The sequence below is a fragment of the Martes martes genome (assembly GCF_963455335.1).
Source record: "Martes martes genome assembly, chromosome: 2".
Taxonomy (NCBI): domain Eukaryota; kingdom Metazoa; phylum Chordata; class Mammalia; order Carnivora; family Mustelidae; genus Martes; species Martes martes.
In genome coordinates, this window is record NC_137889.1 from 47,002,181 (window position 1) to 47,027,217 (window position 25,037).

At 50.9% G+C, this 25,037-nt stretch overlaps 1 protein-coding gene across 1 annotated transcript in view; it reads right to left on the reverse strand.

Annotated features, from left to right (window-relative positions):
* The window catches only part of LOXL2 (lysyl oxidase like 2), an 88,303-nt gene that overhangs the window by 42,047 nt on the left and 21,219 nt on the right, over nt 1–25,037 (reverse strand). The window contains exons 2-3 of the mRNA XM_080796176.1: nt 19,301–19,721; nt 12,447–12,622 (exon numbers count right to left, since the gene is read on the reverse strand). Of these exons, the coding sequence (XP_080652302.1) occupies nt 12,447–12,622; nt 19,301–19,652 (528 nt within the window). The 5' untranslated portion in view covers nt 19,653–19,721. The remainder of the gene's footprint in view (nt 1–12,446; nt 12,623–19,300; nt 19,722–25,037) is intronic.

Consider the following 25,037-nt stretch of genomic DNA (forward strand, 5'->3'; position numbering starts at 1 on the left):
GGAGGCGGGGCTAGAATTCCAGCGGGTAACGCATAATGGCCAGAAGGAAAGTTCCTGCTGAGGCACCCGCCCTGGGACTCCATGGGGCAGGCAGCTGGGGCCACCTTTATTAAATTCCGATCCTTCTCCCCTTTATTAAATTCCGATCCTCCCCCGCCACGCAACTCCCCACCCCCCGCCCCCCTCCCCCGCCAGCCGCCATGGGGCAGCAGTGCAGGCTCCCTGAGCAGGGATGTAAAAGTGACCCTCGGCACCCCAGCTACCAGCGTGGGACAGGGGATGCAGCAGACCCACCCACGTACCCTTGTCTCGGATAGCAAGATGGCATCTCTTCCGCAGAAATATGACAGTGACGTGGGGGAGCCAAGTGGGCTCAAGGATGTGGGAAATGAGGTTTAGAGAAGAGAAAGTGCTAGAGCAAGGTGTCCTTGTCCTTGTCCTTCCACCGACTCACTGCCTCTGTGTGTGTGTGTGTGTGTGTGTGTGTGTGTGTGATGGTGACTGTGTGGGTCTGTGTGTCTGTACGTGGGGATGTGAGTCTGTCTGTGCACCTGTGCAGTGCAGGAGAGGTCCAGAGAGGGACTTGTTCTCTCCAAAGCCTTAGAAAAGTGGTCAGGGTCGTTCCTTCAACATGGAATGTCTTTCTCTCCTTCCATGGGAGCAATGCCTTCTCATTCCGTCAGGCTCAAATTCACCTCAGTCCTTCCTTTATTCATTCATTCAACAAAACACACTCTCTCCCCACTCGACGGACCTTGAAGGCTTCCTCCCTCTGGCCCCAACCACAGGGCCCTGTCTCTTCTCTGAATAACAAAACCCGCAAGGGCCCTCACTTATCAAACACCAACAGATTCATTACAGGGCGGGTTCTGGGCTCGCTTCATTCCCATGACAGCCCATGAGCAGGCAGATGGTACGCCCATGTTCCAGACGAAAAATGAGAAAATTTGGTGAGGTTTCACAACTTCTCCAAATGCACACAGCCAGTAAGTAGGTAAACAAGGGTGAACACTGAGTTCGGACTCCAAGCCTGTGCTCCAGCCTTGGACTGCTGGTCTCTACCCTCCCACTCACGCCCTGTCCAGTGCGAGGCACTGAGTTGACCCACACAGGGCAGGGTCAGGGGTTCAGCCTTCTGGATGGTCCCCTTGGGGCCTGCATGTTCGAAGCCCATCTTGTGCTCTGGTGGGAGAAGCCCTGAGTCAGACCAGAGCGTACGTGAGGGGAGACCTGCCTCCCAGCTGCTCTTGGACTTGGGCCAGGGGGCAGCAGGGAAACCCATCCTGGTGCACATTCAGAGCTCCCTGCTAGCTAATGAGCTCCCTTAGGCCGCTATGTGCAGGAAAACACACACAGACACACAGAACTTCCCTCCTTACTTCACCACAGTGGAATCTCTTCCATAACCACAAGGGTTAGATATTTTTTTTCTCAGAAGTTCAACTCCAAAAGAGACGAGAAGATGTGAAACACTGAAACACAGACATATTTTTCTTTCTTTTCTAACAGAGGGCTCTCTAGACTTGCTGGTTATATATTAAGACCAATAGCCTAGAAGTTCGTAATGCACCTGGCACATTTTTCAGATTAAAATTAAAGTCTGAATGCTATCTCTCTTGCCAGAGATAAGAGTTCACCCAGATCTCCAACAAGGCCTTCCTCCAAGGAATTCACAGAACCTTCTAGACTCGTCCTACTCAGAACTCATCTTGTCCCTGGCACGGCTCGAGCCCTGGGAGTGAGGACCAGCCTCTTCCAAAAGGGCAAATCAAGGTGCAGGGAGGTGAGGCCCTGCCTTGCTTCGGCCAGAGGGGCTGGTGGAAAGAAAGGCTGACACAGGAGCACCACGCCTGGACTCCCAGGCTTGTGTCTGCACGACATTTCACATTTGCAGCGTCTGCGAATGACTTGCAAAAATTCCACAATGTGACAGTCTGGGGCTGTCGCCAAGGAGGAAAAATCACCAATTTTGAAAGCCTAGTTGAAGATTGCATCAGGTAAAGATACAGGGGGAGGCAAGGCAAGGCCAGCAAGAAAGCCAGCCTATAAGGACATCGTAGTTTGAGTATGAAGCAGCCCCGTCCTGGGAGGCATGTTGGTAAGGGCCCCATCTTAGCCCAATTATCTTCCTTCCCTCTGCTTTAGAAGCTGTCCTTGAACATCAGCCCAGGCCTTCCCACCTGAGAAGGCATCCCAGGAGAGGTGTGGAGGAGGGAGGACGGCATTGGTGAGATACTCAAGCACGCAGTCATTCCAGTGAGAATGCAGGGCTGGTTCAACCTCTGCTGGCTTACCAACCCCATCCCCCTCCTGCTAACAGCTCTCTGAATCTTGCTCTCTAAGCCCTCAGCTGCCTTTATTCAGCTGTTTCCACCTTCCACTCCTCAAGCCTCCCATCACTGCCCCAATCCCATCTGCATCTGCCAGGCAGGTGGCAACGGGGGAACCGCGGGAATGAAATGACTGGAACTCTGTCATTTCACACAGGCTGAGTGTCTCCCTGGTGTGAAGGATTTGCTGACCCAGTCCACCTCTCATGCCAGCTTGCCCACTGCGTAGTCATGTCTTTCTCCAAACCTTCCCATGGCTCCCCAGGCCTTGGGCTCCCAGGTCTGATCCATACCACACCCTCCCTTCCCTTTTTCCAGCCAGCGACCTTCTCTCACTGCCACAGACATCACTCCTTAAAGCCCAGCATTGAACCTCACTGGAATTCTCTCTTCCTTCTCTCTGAGTCCTACTGACCTCAGGGACAATCTCTTTCATGCATTTGAACATGTCTGCTGAATGCTCCAGGCACTGTATGAGGCCCTGGGATGCACAGGCCAAGCTGACACACCAGTCTCTTGCTGTCACTCCTGACAGGATACAGACAGCACCATCTGCCCCATGAAGCTCCCCCCCTCCCCCAATATCTGGTCCACAGAGACTGGATTTCTTTATTCCCCGCACATTTGCTTTTTTTTCTTTTTTTAAGATTTTATTTATTTAATTGACAGAGAGATCACAAGCAAGCAGAGAGGCAGGCAGAGGGAAAGGGGGAAGCAGGCTCCCCCGCTGAGCAGAGTCCGATGCGGGGCTCGATCCCAGGACCCTGAGACCATGACCTGAGCCAAAGGCTTAACCCACTGAGCCACGCAGGCGCCCTGCACATTTGCTTTCTGAGTCGCTCAGTTAGTCCTTGACTTAGCCTGACCATCTTGCACTCTTGATTATTTATCTTTCCAGTGTGTTTTTGCCAGCTCAGAACTGTGAGTTCCTGAGGGCAGGATGGTGTCTTATTCATTTCTGTCTTACCCATGGCCCCTAATCCCAGACACGACACATAGTGGGTCCTCAAACATTTTTGGAAGGAACCAATAATGGTTTTTAAAACTCCGATCACAGGAATTCGTCTTAGCCGACCATTGAGCTCCCAAGCTAAAAGTGTAATGAAGACTCCCTTTATTCTTTGTTTAATGCAAAATAAACAACCAGGCAGCACTTGTTTCTCTTTATGAAGAGATAAACACTACATGTGTGACCTATGGATGGACAAGGAGGACGTCTCTACTCTCCCCATGCGCACCCTTGTCATCCTGGCTATTAACACCCTCCCTCGCCTCTCAAAATCTGATGCTAAGGAAGTTTCTGGGCTGAATTAAAAGCTGATCTGACCCTCAGCACACATCTAGATGTTTTAGCTAAGTGGGTATTCTCTGTAAACAGCATGAGGCATGCTGTAGTTGAAGAATCTGGCCACACTGTAGATACCCTTTTTTTTTTTTTTTAAAGATCCTATTATTTATTGACACAGAGAGAGAAAGAGTACAAGCAGGGGGAGCAGCAGGCAGAGGGAGAGCGAGAGGCAGGCTCCCCGCTGAGCAGGGAGCACAATGCAGGGCTCGATCCCAGAACCCCGGGGTCATGACCTGAGCCGAAGGCAGACGCTTAACGGGCTGAGCCACCCAGGCGCCCCTGTAATTATCTCCTTTTGATGATCGAATCAGGAATTCACAGAGTAAGGAGCCAAGTAAGAAGACACATTCTCTATCCAGGGACTTCCGCCGGGTCAGATGGATGCAGGGGAAGAGAGAAGGCATTGCTGTGATGGCTCAGCTCTGCGGGATGGCCACCAGTCGGGTGGGGGTGGTGTGGGGAGCTGAGGTCATTCTGAGCCACCAGAGGAAAAAACCAGCACTCTGTCTGGGCCCTCCTCCTATAAATCAAGAGCCTTACAGGGCTGCTGGAAAACCGAATGCTCTGTATTTCATTTTCCAACCTGAAAGCGCTGGGGTAGGTAACAGAGACTGCTTCTTTGGGGAACAAGCAAGCCCTCCAGTCTGCAGGAAGCTGGCAGGACACCTGCTCCAGCAGCCAGTCCCTCTGAGCCAGCAGGGGGGCTGAGGCCACAGCCCAGCCAAGTCCTGGGCCAGACTCCCAGCTGGGGGTACCTACTGCCTCTCGGGGTAATTATCACCATGGTAACTAAGTCACGATCGGTGGAACTGTCCTTCATGACTAGACAGTAATCTCCAGGAAGGCAAGGCTCTCCGCTTCATCAATCTCTTTATTCCCAGTGCCCGGCATCTGCCTGGTGCTTGATTAAAACGTATCAAATGAAATGCAGGACCAGATCCAGCATCCAGCTAACTTAGCACCAGCCTCAGAGGGGTGGAGTGGGGCGGGCGGGGGGGTGGTTCCTTGACACTGACCCCTCCGGCATGGCTGAAGTGACTCATTTGAACGGCTCCGGTCCAGGGCAGCCCCACCTGAGCCACATGAGTGGGATCGCCCCACAGAATGGATCCCCCCGCCTGGGGGGTGACAGTCTCCTGCCCACTTCTCCCATTTTGCATCCCTTCTGTATCTACCCTTCCATATCCTCTCTTGTCTCCCTTTCCAAACGGCCACAAACTCCCCATCCCAGTCACACGTTCGAACTTCGAGTCCCTGCTGTCCGCTCGTTGATTTCATCTCAGATAAGTTATCACATGGCTTGTTTCTTTCATCTAACAGGTAAGCACAATGTTGCTTATTTGCTTATTTCGCTTCACACACAAATTATAATCATATTTGTCCTCTTCGAAGAGTTGTGTGGACAACGCCCCGGCCAGGGATCAGGTTCCCAGGTCTGTCGGGATGGGCGCAATTTCAAGTATTTTGTTTTGTTATCCGCACACATGCCCTTTTGCTTTTCGGAGGCTCTGACCTATTTTTCAGTTGGGAAAATAGGTCACCCTGGAACTACTGCTCTTGTGCTCCTTGTGGTGGCTGGCAAACCCCGACCACATAGAGACTCAGTAAATAGAATCACGGAATGTTGGCACCAGACAGGATCTTATATGTACATCCTTTTGCCCAAACTCCCCGTGAACTACGAGGCAAACCCCGCCCAGCTATATCTGAACGGTCCTGCTCCACGGGGCAGCGAGACTAGGGATTCAGAGGCCGTGGGCTTCCACTGTAGCTTCTCACTCCCTCGTTGGGAGTGTCTGACACAAACTGCCCGCTTGCTCCCACTTCTCCTCCTGCCGCAGAGGGAGGCCATCCAGCTATCCTGCAGCCGTCAGGGGAAACCGGACTATACTGAAGCTTGGAGGGGCTCCCACCCTCGAAATTGGACAGAGATGTGGACAGACCCCCTTTCCTTCCTAAACCACCCAGTGTAACCCAGTGCACCCACGCTCTGGTGGAAGCGGGGGAAGCGGGGACAGGGCAAACTCTCGGCTGGGAAGTTCTCAGACCTTCCTAGAGGCCCCAGATGCTGGTGAGATAAGGCTGCTGCTGCGAGGGAAACCTTGAAGCATTCTGGCAGCTGAGGGTGACTAATAACAAACCTGGGCTCCTGGAATTTTAAGAATTCACACCAGCCTCAGTTCCCGTGGTTAAGAGAAGAAAGAGCTTTTTCAGGTCTCCGTGCCCTTCCGGAAGAATATGAGAGCGTAGAGGGTAGGGGTACCAGACTCTCCCAGCTCTGGCCTCCTTGTCCCTCCAGGGGCCTCTCCAGACCTTGGGGCTCCCTGCTGTCACAAGGAGAAACTGAGGCTTGGGGGCCACTCGAGGGATGGGCCCCCCAAATCTCACAGCCCGGGGCTTTCTAATCAGTCCTGGTAACCTAACTGCCTTTGCAAGAGAGCCTTTAAAAAATGGGTACGGAAGAAGGCGGCGTGAGGGGGTGAAGAAACGGAAAAGATCTGTATGTTCCCTGATCTCACAACACACGGCTCCAGCCCTGAGCCCTTCTAGGACACATGAGTTCGCAACGTGCACAACAGCCAGTGTGAAGAGGTTGACTCAGGAGGGCATCTGGATTTGCAATCTCTTCTTATCTAATGCTTTTTCCAGCTTGTCCACTGCCACAGACAGGAAACAAAGCCTCTCGAGTTAAGAGCCTCTGAAACCCTGGGAAGTTTAGCTGGGGCTCTGTTTCCTAGGTTTAAAAAGGATCCGTTTGCTCAGAAGCAATAGTATTCTGCACGGCAGACCTTGGTCCTACTTGCCTCTTTTTGAGAAGTTTTTGAGGACTGGCCTCTAACTCGTTTGCCTTATGAGAACGCCGCTTTTGCAGTCCAGAGACCCAGGAAGGGTCAGGCACTCCAGACGCAGAGCTGCAAGTCTCAGGCTCCACCAGATCAGAACTCAGGCGTCCTGCCTTCCGCTCTGGAGTCTAAGACAGGCTCCCTAGCAAGACGCGACTGCATACAGTCTGTGTCTGAAGACCGGAGAACTGCAACTCCCCCTGGCGAATTTTCTGGATGCCGGGACGGAGGTGGACCGGGGTGGGGCAGGGGTGGGGCGCTAACCCAACGAAGCACTTTATAGCCTGCTAAGCGCTTTGACAGAAATCATCTGAGTTTCTTCCTCTCCAGAACACTTAAAACTCCCTTGTAAATGATGAGTGCATGCTGTGTCGTTTTGATGGAGAAACCATCGCCACTCTGGATTACAGACGGTCGTAGCCGGAAGGGACGGAATCCAAGCAGCTCATCTTCATAAAGAGAATGGACCTGCCCAGGGTTCTGGCTGCCCGCCAACAGGTAGCTCAGGGGCCAAACCTGTGAACTCTCCCTTGGTGGGGTCATTCCTATGAAGGAGATGGGCTTCCTCCCTTCTTTGGAACAGAATCCGCGAAGTGTCAAAGAGCCCCCGGGGATGCCCCAAGCAGATGGAGGAGTCCACTGGAAACACAGTTAGCTCATTGAGTGAGATTCATCAGCCGGGCCCCAGGGCTTAGTGACTCACGTCTCTGGCATTCCAAAGTGGGATGAACTTGGTCTAGACTGATGCTCAGTTTTCTTCCACTCTCTGCTTGGGGAATTCCAGTGCGCTCTGGAGAAGGCACAAACCTGGGAGGGTCACCTCTAATGGTCTGTGATCTGCCCCCAATCTCCAGGAGTCGATGAGGATGGATATTAGAGATCCTGGCTGTACCGTTCAGAGTAGGGTGGGAAGAGAAGGGGGGGCGGGGGGGGAAGTGTCCTCATCTCCTTCGTTGTGCCAGTCGTTTGCCCCTGGAGTCATAAGCCACAGAGAAAGCATTAACTGACATCTCTTTTTGACCACACTCCACTCTTGGCCACTTTTGAATTTATGGACCCCAAGTTGGGAAAGTCGCGGGAGGGCCTTAGTGCTCACACTTTGATGTGGAAGAATAAGGGCCAAAAGTCTGTTCCTGCTTTCAAGGCCAAGGTTGGGCAGGACCAGAGAAGAGGCAGGGAGAGAGCCAGAGCACACAGCACACACACCAGCGGGCAGCCCTTCCATGTGCATGAGAGAGAGCGAGATGCTGATTCCCACAATGGTGTGCACTGCCGACTGCCAGCTATGGGCACCCCCTGTGTGGGCTTGGTGTACTTTCGTAAATACAGAGTAATGAGGGATCTTAGAATTTGGCAATCGCCTCACCCGGCTTCCTTCCCAGTGTAGGAATCTGGCTGCACGTTCCTGGCAGGAGGTCATCCCGTTCCTGCTGGAACAACTCTTGTGACGGGAGCTTGCTCCTTACAGGGTAGCCGCATGCGCTGTGGGGCAGCCCTAAGTATTAACAGTTTTCAGGCGGAGCCGAAGTCTACGTCCCATTACCTTCTTACCCATCTTGGTTCTGGGTTAGAATCAATCACACATCTTCTCCATGATAGCACTGCTGAAACTTAGAGAACCCACATGACGCCCCTCCTTTCTCTCTTCTCGTCACCAAATCTTCCTCTCCTCCTTTGATATGGTTTCCAGACCTGTCTCCATCCTGCTGGTCCATCCTCGGGGTGACCTAGCTAAGAGATGGCCCCAGATCTGAATCCTGCCCTCGATCTAAAAAACAAACAGTTTAGAGGAAGAATCTTTCTATCAGTGCATCAGTGCATATTCACATTTTGGGATGTTGTTTGTTTGTTTTGTTTTTACCACCATATCATAGCTTTGGCTTATACAGAGCTTTTAGTCAGCCAATCCCTTGCAGGGATTTTAAAGATACGGTCAATGCTCTTCAGTCACTATCCTGGGCTTTCACTCTATGGCTGATTTTTTTCTTCCAATGAACCTCGATATAGGACCTTCTATTCATCCCACTCTATTACAGTTTGGGCCTATTCTTTCAACATCCTGAGGTTTTTCTGAATCTCGTTTAATAATGTTATATTCCAGCAATCCCTTCTAGTTTTGTGTCCCCTATAACTTTTTCCAGGGCACATTTTAATCTCCACATAAACATCTGCTGTTAGAGAGGCAGCAGCCGGGCCCCAGGAATGATGGTTCGAGACCATCCGCTGTGTTCACTGATTCACCTGCAGGCTTTTCCGGCACCGTTAGTCATCCCACAGTCACCCGCCGAACCGCATGTCCACTGGCATATATCTCTTGCTCTCACCCACAAACGTCTAAAAGGGGACATTTCTGTAGCCAAGAGGAAAGATTCCATGACACAGGCTATTACGTGAGGTATTTTGGAGAAACTTCTCAACATCCCACAAATATCCCTGTAAGTGGTCTGGGCGGCTCCCTAACCATCAGGCCAGCTCTGACAGGAAGCGTGAGCTTTAGCCACAAAGTCCTAGATGGACTGGCAACTCTCTAAGTTTCTCCTCAGACATCTGGAGATGTGGGCCCTTTCATGACCTCCGTTCAGCTGACACCAAAGGGAAGAAGATTCCAGAGGACGGCTTATCAGCTGAAAGTTTCCTCAGTGTCTGTGGCTGGGCAAGAAAGCTCCCATTGTGGCTCACAGTAACTGTATGAAGAAGAGGGAGGACTTCGAGGAGCCTGCAAAGGGTGAAGGAGGTGGGAGTCATGCCACCCTTCCAACCAGTCATCCCCATCCCACCCTGGCAGTCCTCTCTGGGTTACCGTAAGTTCATTTAGGGTCTAGGCTCCTCGCCTTGGAATGATCCCCCAGCTTCCCAAAGGCATGCATCTTGTCTTCACAGGTCATAGGGTCTTTTTTTTCCCTAATGGGGTCCCCGACCATGCTGTATTTACAGCATGCACCCAACAAATGTCCAGAAAAAAGACAGGTACTGGAGTGCCTGGGGGGCTCCATCAGTTACGCATCTGCCCTTTGGCTCAGGTCACGATTCCGGGGTCCTGGGATGGAGCCCCGCATCGGGCTCCCTGCTCAGTGGGGAGCCTGCTTCTTCTCCCTCTGCCTGCTGCTCCCCCTACTTGGGGCCTCTCTCTCTCTCTCTGTCAAATAAATAAATAAAATCTTTAAAAAAATAATAAAGACAGGTACTAAGCTTTTGCAGTGGACTCTTAGCATTTCCAGAATAAAAAGAAGTACTTTTCCCTCTATTTTGGGGGGTCATTTCTCTGCCTATTCTACCCAATCTAGGGTCTGCTTTTCCTAGGACCAGATTCAACAGACACTTCTCTGTTGACGTGTCATGCCCAGAGTCCTTTTTCCAGAATCATTTTTTTCTAATGGCGGGTGAGTCTTTTCATCCCCCCCCCCCCGCCCCCAAGCCCACTGACATGTTAGCCCACCTTCTTTCTATTCAAACCATCAGTGACTTTCTTATGCCTGGAAGCCTGGATCCTCACATGACAATCCAACTATATTATCCCGAGGTTCTAGGCTGAAGAGAGGCCCATTAAAGATGTTACAAATAGGGGCGCCTGGGTGGCTCAGTGGGTTAAAGCCTCTGCCTTCAGCGCAGGTCATGATCCCAGGGTCCTGGGATCGAGCCCTGCATCGGGCTCTCTGCTCAGCAGGGAGCCTGCTTCCTCCTCTCTCTTTCTCTGCCTGCCTCTCTGCCTACTTGTAATCTCTGCCTGTCAAACAAATAAATAAAATCTTTAAAAAAAAAAAAAAAGATGTTACAAATAAGCTCGTTTTTCGACTAAGCAGGGTGATGCTACGAAGGAGTAACTTGCTTCTATGTGCTTCTTATCACTGTTTAATTTGATATTTGACCCGGGGAGATTCTTCACCTATGGGGAAGACGATCTCTGATATGCATTCCTAAGAAGAAAATTTAGGGGTTGGAGACACTGTTCTTATCAGGTACCCAACGCTATTTGTACTGGATACGATGGTGATTTAGACAGACCCCTCCCCCGCAGAAGCTTCCAATCTCCTTGGAAATTGGGTGCTAATGATCCCGTATGAGGTGATAAGGAGCAGAGATAGAACATGTGAAACTGGACTGGACAAGCCCATCCTCCAAATCACAGACTTTATGGTAAAGCCAAGTTGTCGTCGATATCTAGAGCACTAACGCACATCAGATCTTTGCCAATCCCTTCTACTCCTCCCAGATAAAACAGCAGCATGTGAAGAGTGTCAGCTAGAAGCTGTCTGATCCTGCCAGCTGAGAGAAAGCTAGAAATCCTCTTCCCTGCTTTAAGGCAGGCTTGGACCAGTTCCCAGCGTACTCAGTGTGCTCTAGGAACATAGGAGAAAAGAGTGGGACAGTGTGAGTCATGGGAGGAAAATGTAAAGGCCACAGTCTGGGGAGAACTTCCTCTGAAGCCCAAATAGGGCAATTTCAAGTTGGTTCTGAGGTCAGCTGGGGGGTAAAGCGCAGTGAAGGCCCTTTGGCGTGGCTTCACGGCAGATCTCCCGGTGCTTCGGGGGTGACATCCAACATGTCTTTGAGGAGGCTGTCTACTCCGTTTGCCCTAAGCCTCATGTACCTTGTCCATGAGAGCAGTGCCAAAAATGTTTGTTGGTTTTGTTGTTTGCGTGGAGAACTTATTGACGAGCTAACTCTGAAACGTAGCCATAAATGTAGAAGGGTCACAAGCCCTTGGCCATTTCCAAATGCTGACTTGGGGCAGGCTGGCAGCATCGGAATCATCTGAGAGAACTTTCAAAACTAGTCTTGTTCCCTAGTGGGAATTCTGCTTCAGGAGGTCTGGGGTGAGGCCCTAGTATGCGCATTTTAAAAGTGATTCTGGGGGCGCCTGGGTAGCTCGGTCATTCAGCGTCTGCCTTAGGCCCTGGTTGTGATCCCAGGGTCCTGGGATCGAGCCCCGCATCAGGCTCCCTGCTCAGTGGGAAGCCTGGTTCTCCCCCTCCCACTCCCCCTGCTTGTGTTCCCTCTCCAAATAAATAAATAAAATCTTAAAAAGAAAAAAAAGAAGCAATTCTGATCCCCAGCTAGATTTGGAAACAATGGTCCTTTGGTAGCTAGCCTCCGAGACGGCCCCCAATGGTCTCCACCTTCTGCATTCACACCCTTGGGTAATCTCTTCCCACACTGTATACAGTTGGTCTCTGTGACCAACAGAATATAGCAGAAATGATGGTCTATCACTTCCGAGATTGGGTTATGAAAGGCTGTGGCCTCCATGTTTTGCTCCTGTTCTCTCTCTTTTGAATCACTCACTCTGGAGAAGGACAATGGTCATGTCTTAAGGACACCCAGGCAGGCTATAGAGAGGCAGAGGACCAGAAAGATCCAGCTGACAGCCAGCAGCGAAGGCTGGCCAACAGCCACGTGAGTCAGCTTGGGACAGGGCCCCCTGCCTGAATGTGATCAGAGTCAACCAGCTAAGCCGCTCCTGGATTCCCTTGGAAACTAAGTGAGATCATAAAGGCTATTGTTCGAAGCTGCAAAATTTGGGGGGTAATTTGTTACACGGCATTTGATAACTAGTACATTTTCCCAGCCCAAACAGCAGGCTCCGGACAGAGCCCAGAGAGGCTTTCCTAGGCGCCCTCTGTAGCTTCCTTTGACACCATTCCTACATTCACCGTGTCTCTTGGCCTGTATTGACCTACTTACCCCAGTTCATGCCTCAGGGCCTCTGTGCCTCACCCAAGCCATTCTTCGCATCTGGAATAAGTACCCTTTCTCCACCCACTGGTGGTCTCCCCTTCTCCTGCAGCGCCCCCACACCAAATCAGGTTGGCTTGGGCCCCCTCTCTAGCACTCACACACTCTTCTTGGAATCAGTAGATGAGAACCGAGTTACACGAAAGACGGAAAATACTGACGTGTGGGCGCCGTCAAAAACACAAGACTTGCCTCTATGTGGTTGACCAACGAATTGTCGAATTTGAAACCAGGAATCCTTTTGTCACTGCACACCACACCCACGTCTTCTGTGTGCTTGCAGTCGGTGACGCCCCAGCCGTTGGAGGAGCAGGCCGCGAGGGTGGCCTCCCTGCCCGTGCAGTAGACATTGTCCAACCAGATGGGCCCTGAAGGAAGCAAAGAAGAGACCAAGGGCTGCATCAAAGTTGGTTTGCATCTTTGGGGGCACCGACGTCATCCAGAGAGAATTTTTCTCTAATTTTGGCAGTTATTGTGGTCATCAATTGATTGTTGGTATGTTCAAGATACTGGATATCATTCTAGGGCATCTGGGTCCCCTTTCCAGAGTAGGCAGCTGATGAGATTTGGGGATGTGCTAGACTGAATGTGATTTGGACAGAAACCAGATTTGAGCCCAGATGTCACGTGGTTAGTAGAACGGGCAGAGATTTTGGATGCCAAGCTGGGTTTCATTCTGAGAGAGCCACTTAGCCTTGGCACCTTGGTCAAAGCCCTTCTTTCTCATCAGAGCCCTCAACTGCAGGGCTACATAGAGGTTAGAGAGAATATGTGGCCTGTGTCTAGTTTGTTATTGGCCCATCGTTACTCAAACAAGGTAACAAGGATGACGATGGCAATTTTCATTAGACCGACCATGATGCAGGCTAGACTCACCTTCCATCTGCAGCAGAGGCTGAACTCTGACCCCTCAGCGAAAATGTAAGCCATCCTGCAACTGAGGGTTTGGAGTTTTTCAGGCATTTTCATAGGTATCAGTTCCCCTGACTTCCCTACGCCTCAGGGATGGTCATTCCCACCTTCCAGACACAGAGCTCTGGCTCAAGGGGACAGTTCATCCTCAAGGTCACAGCCTGAGCCCAGAGGTTGGGCCATTCAGTGCTCTTCTCTGCCTGATGCTTCCCAGCCACTGATTTGGCCCTGCTACACTAACACACAGAGCCACCCCCTCACGTTCTAAAAGTCTGGTGAAGGCAGGGCTGGGAGGCAATTCTGCTTGCCTCCTGTGTGTCCATCTGACTTGCACTCCATAGAAAATTCAGCATGCCAAGTGCTAGAGGGTTTGTCACAATGAGATGCTCCCTCATACCATTAGAATGTCTACCGTCAAAAGGGCAGAAAACACCAAATGTTGAGAAAGTTGAAAGAAACTGGAACCCTTATGCGCTGACGGTCAGCAGGAATGCAAGATGGTGCAGCCACTACGGAAAACAGTATGGCGGTTCGTCAAGAAACGAAAACTGGGAGATATCGGCTTCCAGTTGTGGAGTGAAGAAGTCACCGGCATGAGAGGCACAGCACAGGGAACACAGTCGGTGGCATTGTAATAGCGTTGTGTGGAGACAGATGGTAGCCATGCTCATGCTGAGCACAGCATAATGCACAGACTTTTCGAATCACTACGTTGGACGCCTGAAACTAATGTGACGTGTGATGGCTGTATGTCAATAAATAAATAAATATTTAAAAAATAAAAATGGGATTCCCATACCATCCAGCAATCCCTGCTTCTGTGTATTTACCCAGAAGATCTGAAAGCAGGGTGTCTGAGAGCTATCGGCACACCCACGTGCGTTACGGCATTCTTCACAATAGTCAAAAGTTGGACAAACTCTGGCATACGCATACACTGAGTCTAGTGCTCAGCCTTAAAAAGGAAGGAAATTCTAACACAGGCTTCAACAACAGTGGACCTTCAGGGCATCACGCTCAGTGAAATAAGCCAGTCACAAAATGACAAAACCGCATAATTCTGCGTAGATGAGGTACTTGGAATAGTTGAGTTCATAAAGACGGAAAGTGGAATGGAGGTGGCCAGGGGCCGGGAGAGGGGGGCATGAGGAGTGGTTGTTTAATGGGGACTGAGTTCCAGTTCCTCAACACAAGAGGTGTTCTGGAGACTGGTTGTGTAACAACAGGAATGTACGAACACTACTGAACTGCGCATTGAAAAAACGGTGAAGACAGAGTATTTTACATTAGGTGTACCTCACCACAATTTTTTTAATGTGCTAAAGGGTTTCCAAAGGGTGATTTTTGTAAGTGCCCCTACAAAATGAGAAACAAACTCAAATGTCTCCTTTTTCTCAAAGCTCCAGGCAGGCCTCAACAGGATGATGGAGCCAGATACCCAGGGCTCAGACTCTCTGCCTCGGGCCTGGGCACCACCAAATTGGCCAGCTACTTACCCAAGCCTGTTTCCCATTTCTGAAGTGAAAACAAGGATCCCCAACAAACAGGTCACCATGGAGATTCGATGAGATAATGTATGTGCCTAGTACATGTTCAAGCCCCTTTCCCTTCCTCCTTCCTGCTAATCAGAAAAACAGGGAATCCCGTTGTTTCCAGATGCAAGGAAAACAGATACAGAAAAGCAGATACAAACGCTCCCATTGCAGAGACGAGAAAACCGAGGAGGATCTGAGGTTCTTCGAGGTCAGGGTGGACGTGGGGTTAATCCCTGACTCTGGGGCCCTGCTGAGACGCGTCTGCTGTGACAGATGGCCAGTTAGGGCTCGAACCAGAGCGCCTCAGATGCGTTGTGGGGAACAACAAGCTGATTGAAAACATCTGGGCTGAGGGTTTCCAACCGGTTTCTCAATTTGGCCTCACTTCCCAGCCATCAGGCTCCTCGGAAACATATGCTCCCTAATCAGTTGCTGCTTGGACAACAAAATGTTTGTCTTACTAAGTACTAGCAACGGAAAAGACCCTCCACATTTGCAGGGGGGCCTCTTTGGAACATTCTGTGGCAAAGCTGCTGAAGGGACAGAGATGGTGAAAAGAAGCAGGGCCCTTATTCCGTCTGCAATGAGAGAAACCACGCTGGCTAAGGGGAGGGACAGCGTGCAGCTGAAGGAACCACGAGCAGCAAAGCGGACGCTCTCCAGCCTGCAAAGCAGACGCTCTCTGTTCTTCTTTATTCTTTGATAGGAACATTTGAAAGGAGCTCCCTGGGGTGCTAAGGGAACGAACTTCCCCCACAGAGCTGCTTTCTTAAGTAGCGTTAACTCACTGCCAATGATCCCACTTAGGACATATTCTCACTAGGTGTTTTTTTTTTTAAAGATTGTATTTATTTATTTGAAGGAGACAGTGAGTGAGGGAGATTGCACACAAGCAGTGGCAGAGGGAGAGGGAGAAGCAGACTCCCCTCCTGAGCAGGGAGCCCAAAGTGGGACTTGAACCCAGGACCCTGGAATCATGACCCGAGCCGAAGGCAGATGCTTAACCGACCGAGTCACCCAGACGCCCCTCACCAGGTTATTTTTCGTAGACAATGGAAGTGTAAATTTCGACACAGCCCGAGAGGGCATCACCAGGCATGATACACTAATTTGGCTTGATTCCATGACAATATATTTCCGTGTATGCTTCCTGCCTATCACAGACACTGTCCTGACCTTGCTCTGGCTCTCTCCTGCTGGGATGCACAGTGGGCCAGGCACAGCTCAGGAGATGTCATTTCAGAGCTGCTAGGAAAGTGGCACTTGGATTGTAGACGTGGCTCTAACTTTGGACACAAAGAGCCAGCCAATCAGAAACCAAACCTCATTCTACACGGTCCGTTCATTCACTCTAAGAAATGCTTCTCCTGACAAGAGAAGAGACGTATCAACCAATCCACAAACCATTTGGAAGAGATCACAAAGGAAACTCTGAAAGCCCAAGTGTTCCCTGCGTTGTCAGGACAGTTGTTCAAGTTGGAAGCTCTGGGGCCCCACTGTGGTCATCTGTTGGCTTGGTCACTCTGATCTGAACAATGGGGGGTGAGGGGCAGCACTGGTGGTGGGGCTGGGGAGGGATCCGATCTGAGCTTAGGTCTGAAGACAAGCCAAGGAGAGCAATCATCTCTAGTTCAGGCTGCTGTGAGACCCAGGGTGAGAAACAGAACAGCTGTCCCTTCTAGAACCCTCTGGAAGAGTCCATGAGTTCCCTGAGCTTAGAGACGCTTTATGGGAGAAGAACTCTTGACAGTCCAGGCTGGAAAGCCTGGGAGGGCCTGGATGCTCTCCTGGGGCTTCCTTACTACCCCCTGTATGTCAGAGGAGAAGGAGATAGTAAGAGCTTGGCTCTGGTGGTCCCAGTGCACGCATGGAGCCAACCTGCAGGTTAAACTCCTTTCCCGGGAGCACAGCCCAGGGCACCAGTCACATTCTCTGCTCCCTATGCCAACAACTGCTTGCCGACAGTTTTCAGTACTGTCCTCAATCAAAATGAATTAATCAGCTAATATTTACCGAGTGCCCAACATGTACCCAGTGCTAAGAATCCTAACCTGATGCTGAAGAATTCAAATACCTTTATATCTAACAGACCTCTCCTGATGCAAAAACCAAGTATCACTTTTTACAGACAACATAATCCTCAAAGATCAGGAGACAGGACAGTTCACAATTTTTTTTACCTCTGTTTCTCCCTTCAACTTTGATATTTCTCCTTCTTTTTTTTTTTTTTTAAAGATTCTATTTATTTATTGGACAGACAGAGATCACAAGTAGGCAGAGAGGCAGGCAGAGAGAGAGGAGGAAGCAGGCTCCCTGCTGAGCAGAGAGCCCGATGCGGGGCTCGATCCCAGGACCCTGGGATCATGACCCGAGCCGAAGGCAGAGGCCTTAACCCACTGAGCCACCCAGGCGCCCCTGATATTTCTCCTTCTTAAGTCCTGTTGGTTTCAGTATCCACCGAGATGACCGTTCTAGGATTCTCTGGCCTTTTGTTAGCTTCTCTCTGCAGTGTCTTTCCCTGGCCCTACATCAGCCACTCTCCCACGGTTGTGGCTTAGACCTTATCATTACCAACAATGGCACCCCTCCCCAGTGTCCATTTCAACCCTTCTGCTGTGTATCTGCATCTCCACCCAAGCCCCAAAATGTTTCTAGCACACTCCTTCTTGTATTGCAATTTCCACTCTGACCTGTGACCCCAACAGCCTTCCCCACAAGTCCCCATGTAGTACCGTCCTACTTAATCCAGCCCAGACTCCAGGGTCCACAGTTTCAGCTGCTCCCTCACACACTCCCTCTACTCTCTCGAACTCTTCTCCCGCCATCCTCCCTGGGGGGCAAGGTCTGAGCCAGGTTAACCTACCTCCCTGGACACCCCATGCCCACACTTGGGCAGGTGAACTGGGATGGGGAGAAAACCACACCCATCTAATCTAATGACAGGTAAACTTTAAGTCTGAGTAGAAATAAAATAAATAAAATAGTAGAAATAAAATAAAGGGGTCCCTGGAAAAAACCCATAATCATTGGAAAGTATGATAAAATACCAAGACTTGAGAGTCTGGGATTGAAAACATAAACCTGACGTTACCCGTGGGTCACTCAGCCAGCAGAATACATGAAGCTGTACAAGTGTGGAGACATGTCTGGAGGTTTTTGTTTTTCATTTTCATTTCATTTCATTTTGAAGTAGGCTCCATGCTGGGCGTGGAGCTCAACGCAGGGTTTGACCTCACAACCTGCGATCAAGACCTGAGCTGAGTTCAAGAGTCAGATGCTCAACGGATTAAGTCACCCAGGCCTTCAGCATGCCCAGAGTTTTGTAGAGAACACAGGAAGTGGGCTTTAAAAGCCCAGCATTGGCAGGGCACCTGGGTGGCTCGGTCAGTTGAGGTCTGACTCTTGACTTCAGTTCAGGTCGTGATCTCGGGGTTGTGGGATAGAGTCTGGTGTTGGGTTCCACCCTGGGTGTAGAACCTGCTTGGGCTTCTCCCTCTTCCTTTCCCTCTGCCTCTCCCTGCCTCCCCCTCTCTCTCTAAAAAAAAAAGCCCAGCACTTGCTAACTCACTTTTGCTGCTTTAATCTCGCCACTGCTAGTCAGCTTCAAAGAACATTTCACTCTAAGTGTGGTCTCTTGGTCTGGTTACTCCCACAGAGCACATTCAACTGCATGGAGGTAAGACATATAGGAGATGTAGATTTCGATATGTAGAAATCTACATATAGATTTTTTCCTATAATTTGCAGAATAACAGAAAGCAAGAGTTAGAAAGGACCTTAACAACAATCTATGTCAATGACTCCCAAACCTGCCTACATATATGATCACTTGGGAGGCTTCCCAAGGTTAGAGTCCTAGACTCTAGCCCAGACCTTAACCCAAAATACTATGGGTTAGCCCTGCCCCCCATACCCCCCGACAAGAACTGGTTCAGAGCACGAATACCAGCCCTCCCTCAAAGCTTTTACCAAAACACCTTTTTTTCCCCCTCGCAAAATATATTGACTTGAACTTGACAAGGGAAGAAAGAGTAGCCCAACCAAAGTGAAAAACCCAGATCAACTCTGTTCCTGTCACGGACGAGCCCAAAAGAGCGTCTTGCTGTTAACAGTGTGAAGGTTACACGAGGAGCGTGGTTGGGAGAGTCAGGGAACATTGGCCTATGGGGAACCTTTGTGAGAAAGAGCAAAAGGCACCCCTTCAAGAAAGGGGGGACTGGAAGAAAGGCACCCCGTCCCCTGGCTCACGTGGCCCCCAGGTAGGGCGCAGGGGGCCACGGGCACAGACGGACTTCAGCCTTTAGTTAGGGTCACCAACCCGTCCGCTCGAGCCAGGAGGCATTTCCAGGACGCAAGACTTCCTGCCCTAACACACGGGAAGCACCAGGCCAAGCGGGACGGTTGGATCCCGTACCCCCGCCGTGCCGGGCATGCATCTGTTCCCACCTCCAGCCCAGACCCAGGAGGCTGACCAGATGCAGGATTCTGGGGAATTCACACTGGACAGCAACTGCAGCTTCCTTTACCAGGCTCACAACCGCGCGCAGGACTGTTCCTGGGGTTTCCAGCAACACGAGCACTCAATTCCAGTTCTTTTACCTTCCCCCTTGCCGTAGGAGGAGCTGGCGGTCCAGGCCTTGGCCTCCACGTATCCCAGCTCCCGGCAGACGACGTGGGCCGCGTGGATGGAGAAGTCGTCGTCGCACACGGTGCCCCACTGACCGTTGTAGTACACCTCCACCCGGCCCTCGCTGTGCTTCCTCTTCTGGCCGGCCAGGCGCAGCTGGATCTTCACTGTGTCCGAGGGCGCCTGGGGCCGGTGGTACTCGGGGGCCGGCTGCTGGAAGTACTCGGGGTAGGGCCAGCCCTCGTACTGTGCCAGGCTCAGGGACGGGAGCAGCGACAGCAAGGCCAGACACCCGCCGAGGCCCCAGCCTCCACGCCTCTCCATCCCCGTCTTCCGAACAGAGGACCTGCACGAGGGGGTGCTGGGCGGTGAGGGGTGACAGGCAGGCGCGTCCTGGAAGACAGGGACGGAAGCACATTACAGGGGTCTGCAAAACGTCCAGCTTGGTGCTGAAAGCTCTTCACCTTCTGGACCCCAATCTCCTCCCTTCTCCTGCCTAAGACTCTAGCCGACAGATGTGTGAATTTCTACCTCTTCATTCTATGCACCTTTCCCTATCTCTGAAATGTCTCTTTCACTAGGGCTCCTCGCAGGCACAGGAGCCCATCCACACTTCATTTGAGCAGGGTTCTTTTTTTTTTTCTTTTTAAAGATTTTATTTATTGATTTGACACACAGAGAGAGACAGTGAGCACAAGCAGGGGGAGTGGGAGAGGGAGAAGCAGGCTCCCCGCTGAGCAGGGAGCTTGATGCAGGGCTCGATCCCAGGACCCTGGGATTGTGACCTGAGCCGAAGGCAGATGCCCAGCCGACTGGGCCACCCAGGTTCCCCTTGAGCAGAATTTTTAAAAAGATGATCTATAGTGATGTGAGCGAGGTTCAGGGGAACGAAGGAAAGAGCATGATACCCAGGGCTGGCAATAGAGGTGAGCTGTTCCCACTCCAGCCTGAGAGGCCGGGGAGGGAGTGCTTGCCAGCACCAGAGAGAATGGCCAAGCTGAGAGGGTCACGTGTTTGGAACTCTGGCTCAAGGGAAGGGTCTTAAAGCCAAACCACAGCCACAGGAGCAGGAGGGATAAACACCAGACCTCTCTCTCTTCTGGTCTCCTGCTCTCTTCCTGGGGTCTCCTACTGAGCAAGCCCCCCGTCCTGCCCGAAGTCAAGCATGTTGGTGCAGTCTGTACGGGTAGGCCTCCTGGGGCACAGGGGCTGGTGGGGAAGGAGGGCAGCAGGTAGAAAGGGCAAGCAGAGGGCACCAGCACATTCCCTTCCTCCCCACCTCTGTATAGCTGGTTCCCCAGGGCTTCCCGCCTCCTTCATGCCATACTGAAGCAGCCTCCAGGCTTCTCTCCTTCCGAGTTGGGCTCATCATCCAGACACACTTCTCAACCTTTCCAGACACTTCTGTGTCCCCATGTAGGTTACAAACTTCTCAAGGGCAGGACTTGTAGCTCATTCTTCTCTGGCTTCCCCGAGTAAACCCTACAGGTTCATGGACATATTTACTGAACGAGAAGGTAGGTCTGGTTCCAGGGACTGAGCCACTGGTGAGGAATGGAGATAATACTACCGAGCTCACAGAAGTGTCATGAAGATCGAATGAATGGCACATCGCAAGCACTACAGGAACATTTGCCAAAGAAAAATTTAAATTCTCAAGATTGTAGTCTCCATTCCCAGGTGGAGACTACCTCTAAGAATTCCACAGTGAGGATTATAGCAAGAGACAAATACTTAGGTCATGGGTCCTGGTCTTTCCATAGTCCAGAGAGAGGGACTACTAACTTCCAAGGACTGCAGGTGTTTCCCAGCAGAGGAAGCGGCCTGGGGATGTGGGGCCCCAGAAGCAAAACCGGGACCAGCAGGGGGAAGCTAAAAGGATACTACTTTCTATCTGAACCAGGTATAAAGGGTTAGGCTAAGCATATTCAGTTCAAGGCACCTCTTTATCAAGGAAGGACCAGAAAACTGCCCCCAAGCTGTCAGGATGGCCGGACAGTGCCCAGTTCCCCCTCGTGGGTGCCGGGTGAAGAGGCCCAAGGAGTGTGGAAGGCCCCCCAGTTCCACTGGAGATCCACACATCGTCATCCTGTGACTCACAAGCAAGGTCAGAAAGTCACGGGGGTTCCTGCAATAGCCCCCATCGGACACAGCCTGGCGAATGAGCAGGGTGGCTTGTCTCCCCTGCCCTCACTTCACTCCCATCAGAGCCCCTTTGCACCCACAGGCTCAACTATGCTCACTAAAACCTCGAGGCATTGTGAAGGAGGCAGGGATCATGATTCTTCTACAAGGGAGAAACTCAAGAACCCGAGAGGATTAAGGACTCCACTGAAATTGCGCATTTGTGCAGGCAAAGCCAGAACTAGAAATCCCAAGCTACCAGGGCATCAACCATCCACCAGCACATGGAAGAAAGGCCCAAATTCTGCCCGGGGCATAGAAGCCTCTACACTTCGGCCTGTACCTACTCTCTTGGCTTCAGTTCCAACCACCCTTCTCTCCCCACTATCACTCTAGACCTTCACATGTCACCTGTCCAGTCATACGAGCCTCTACTCGGCTGAAGCTTTACACCTAGATCAGTGCGTCCCTATCCCAACCCTCTCCCCCTCCACCAAGCCCAGCTTCCCTCCAAATAGTATATGCCACAGGCCCTCCCATTCTTTAAGGAGATTCTCATTCTCCGATGGACCTGCAGGGGCGAAAGGTGGGACGCTCCAAGACGGGCCGCTTTAGCATGAGGATTATTTTGAGTGAAAAGCAATCAAAACCCTGCAGAATCCGGAAAAGCTCTTCACTTCCCCCTCAACTGCCTGAAAAGAATTCAGATAGAGACCTGCTCCAGGAAGAGAGCTGTCACCATAGAGAACGACAGTAGGACATGAACTGGGTGTGTGCACAGAGAAGAACCTTAGCAAGACCTGTCTGACCAAAGTCCTGTGTGTCCCATTGTTTCTAAGGGGTCTGAGTGGCCCCCCTGGCATTTGTTTATCAAACATTTACTCTTTCTCATCTTCCTGTGAATTGCATTCCTTCTTTTGAAGTCCCAGACACCTACCCCCTTTCCTTAGTTCAGGAAGACATACGTACCGCATTTTGCCTGTCTTTGGAATTTCCATGTCCCTGTATGTATGAAATGAAATTTGATTTTCCTCCTGTTAATCTGTCTTGTGTCAAGAGGACTCTTAGCCCAGCTAGAAGGGCCCTGTAGGGCAGAGGAAATTCTTCTGTAATCAGAATGAGTGTCTTCTCTGATTTCCTTTAAAATAGAATTTTGTCTGTGCTGTACACAATGAACCTTCCCAGGGCTAGTTAATTCCTGGAGATGATAAAGAACTCACAAGCGTACTTTTCATATGGGAACTAACCAACCCAGAACCCTATCCTCCCAACTATCTCCTTACCAAAATCTCATACTCTGGGCCACTAGCCCTCTGCCCTGATCACCCCAGGGCCAGGGACCAGACAACTAGAGACAGCCCCTCAGCCCCAGAGTGAGCCAAAATTATTCTACCAGGGTATCTTAAACCTGCTTAACCTGCTTCTTAGGCCTCACCCATTCTTTCCTGTGACAGTCACAAGAAAGGCTCTGCCCACGGGTTCCCCTTGCTCCCTCTGCCTGTGACCAACACTGGTGCTTCCCCTCACCGTGTGCCTTGCCTTCCATTTCTAGGAATCAGTGAGTATAAACTTTTTCCTTCTGAACGGTTTATTCTTTTTTTTTTTTTAAGATTTTATTTATTTAATTGACAGAGAGAGAGAGATCACAAGTAGGCAGAGAGGCAGGCAGAGAGAGAGGGGGAAGCAGGCTCCCCGCTGAGCAGAGAGCCTGATGCGGGGCTCGATCCCAGGACCCTGAGATCATGACCTGAGCCGAAGGCAGAGGCTTAAACCTCTGAGCCACTCAGGCACCCCTGAACGGTTTATTCTTTAAAAGAAATCTTACTCTGGATGTGCCTATCTCCACACTGTTCTACCCGTCTTCTTGGATTCTCCCATCTGTGGGAATGGCCAGAGTTCAACTCCTAAATCTTTCCTAGAAAAATGCTCCTGAATTTTTTGCTTCTTTTGTGGGGCCTCCTGCTTCCTACTCTGGGGGATTGTAAAGTATTAGACCCAGATGCTTCCCTCCGCTTTCAAAAATAACTTTTATGCTTTTTTCTTCTGCAAAACTTATGCAAACTGGTGATAAAAATCTAGATAATGCAAGCAAATAAGAGGAAGAAAATAATTCACAATATCACTGATGGAGGGAATGATTACCAACACTGTGTTATGTACCCCTCTGGCCTTTTTTTGGACATACATATATCCTTTAAAACACTGGAATAAGGGGCGCCTGGGTGGCTCAGTGGGTTAAAGCCTCTGCCTTCGGCTCAAGTCATGATCCCAGGGTCCTGGGATCAAGCTCCACATCGGGCTCTCTTCTCCATGGAGAGCCTGCTTTCTCCTCTCTCTCTGCCTGTCTCTCTGCCTACTTGTGATCTCTGTCTGTCAAACAAATAAATAAAATCTTAAAAAAAAAACACTGGAATAATTTTCTACATACTTGCTGTGTAAAACTGACTTTCACATTTATCAGTATATTCCAAATACTACGCCACTTTGAGTATTCTTTTACAAGATTTTTATCCACTTACCATAAAATTAGATAATCTTATCACAGATTTTTCTACTGCTATAAACGTTGATGAAATGAATATCCTTGTAGCTAAAACTTTGCAGAGCCTAGAGATAAATTCCAAGAATAAAATTGCTGTGTCAAAGAGCTGGCAAAAAGTCAACACTTTAGCAAAACTCTATTAACCACCCTCCCTGCCTGTCAGCTGATGTCAGCCAGTAGTATGGAGATTTCCTCACAAATTCAAAATTTTAGCTGTGACCATGTTTTCAAACCTTTCTCCATCTGATAAGCAGAAAAGGGTATCTCGTTTTAACTAGCTTTTTTTTTTGTTTGTTTTGTTTTGTTACTGGGGAGGTTGAGTGCCCCCGTCCCCGTTCTTTTTGGCCACCTGCTTTTCTTTCTTTCTTTCTTTCTTTTTTTTTCTTTTCTCTTCTTTTCTTCCTCCCTCCCTCCTTTCCTCCCTTTTTTTAAAAAATTATCTCACCATGGTTTTTATCCTCTTTTCTCTGAATGCTCATCTTTCCCTTATGGCTTTGTAAAATCCATTTTTCTCATTGTCATCCGAACAGCCTCACAGCAAAGCCTGGGTGGGCGCAGAGCAAAAAGCCCTGCGGTCTTCCCCCACGCTGCCCCTCTTCGAGGCCCCTGGCCTGCTCTTCCCAAGCGCCCTGTACTTGAGCTTGGGTTCAGCCCCTCCTCGGCATGAGAGCCCAGCTGCCTGGCGTAAGGCGGCCCGCAGGGAATCCGTCCAGGGCGGTCCCCCTGTTTCTGGCCACCGCCGTCAGCCTGCGGTGCCCCGCGCCCCTGATGCCCTGGGTGGAAAGGAGCAGCGTGCGGGGAGGGCATAGAGGGGCCGGACGCCTCCGGGAAATTCGGGTCCCAGCTGGGGACAGCGGGCGGGGCCTGCGGGCTCTGCGCTCGGGGTCACACTCAGCGCTCTTGCCCAGGGCGGGCGGGGCACTCGGTCGGGCCGCCCTCCCAGCCCATCAGGGGCCTGGGCTACCTAAGTCCTTGGGGGCAGGCGGCTGCCGCCGCACGCAGCCCGGTAAGGGGCGCACACGTGAGCCCGCGGGAGCGCGGGG